Here is a 603-nt window from a genome sequence, read left to right as displayed (position 1 = left end):
AGTGTTCTCAGGTCATGTGACTCGTGTGTGTGTGTGTGTGTGTGTGTGTGTGTGTGCGCGCTGCAGGAGGCCAGCGAGGCGTATCTGGTGGGTCTGTTTGAGGACACTAACCTGTGTGCCATCCACGCCAAGCGCGTCACCATCATGCCCAAAGACATCCAGCTGGCGCGCCGCATCCGCGGAGAACGCGCCTGAGCTCCTCTGTCTGTGTGTGTGTGTGTGTGTTGGTTGGTTGTGTACTCTCAGACGAGCTCTTGTGTCACGTCGTCGTGTGATTTAAAGCACAAGAGTTCAAGCCCTCAGGGTGATTAATTAAGGACTCCAGGCACTAATCGACACGTCGACTGATTTCGGGTGCTAAACTCCTCTCTGGAAGAGCCAGAATCATCATGAAACACTTTTGTTTTTTTTTCTTGAAATATGTTTTGTATGTGTATTGTTTGAGTGCTTTATAATGATTTTCTTTATTTTCCTGAGATATGATTTCAGTGATGCATTCTGGGATTGGCGGGGGGTCGTTCTGTTGAATCTGGTGTTTTTGATGAGCATATGTAGCAACAGACTGTATTTTATATATTCATGAGTTGTTTAGGTAGACGCTCA

The 603-nt window shown here is 46.9% G+C and overlaps 1 protein-coding gene across 3 annotated transcripts in view; it reads left to right on the top strand.

Annotated features, from left to right (window-relative positions):
• Positions 1–603, top strand: part of LOC107663553 (histone H3.3) — a 5,714-nt gene that overhangs the window by 2,212 nt on the left and 2,899 nt on the right. The window contains exon 4 of one of the 3 annotated variants that reach the window (XM_016453792.1): positions 67–199. In XM_016453792.1, coding sequence (XP_016309278.1) covers positions 67–195 — 129 coding nt within the window. In that variant the 3' untranslated portion in view covers positions 196–199. Of the gene's footprint in view, positions 1–66; positions 598–603 lie in introns of those variants that run through there. The other 2 variants (XM_016453794.1, XM_016453793.1) reach the window with 2 other exon arrangements.

Source organism: Sinocyclocheilus anshuiensis, unplaced genomic scaffold (genome assembly GCF_001515605.1).
Source record: "Sinocyclocheilus anshuiensis isolate Anshui unplaced genomic scaffold, SAMN03320099.WGS_v1.1 scaffold2201, whole genome shotgun sequence".
In the NCBI taxonomy this organism is placed as follows: Eukaryota; Metazoa; Chordata; class Actinopteri; order Cypriniformes; family Cyprinidae; genus Sinocyclocheilus; species Sinocyclocheilus anshuiensis.
Note: the sequence above shows the minus strand (reverse complement) of the source record. Positions and strands in the feature narration are given on the sequence as shown.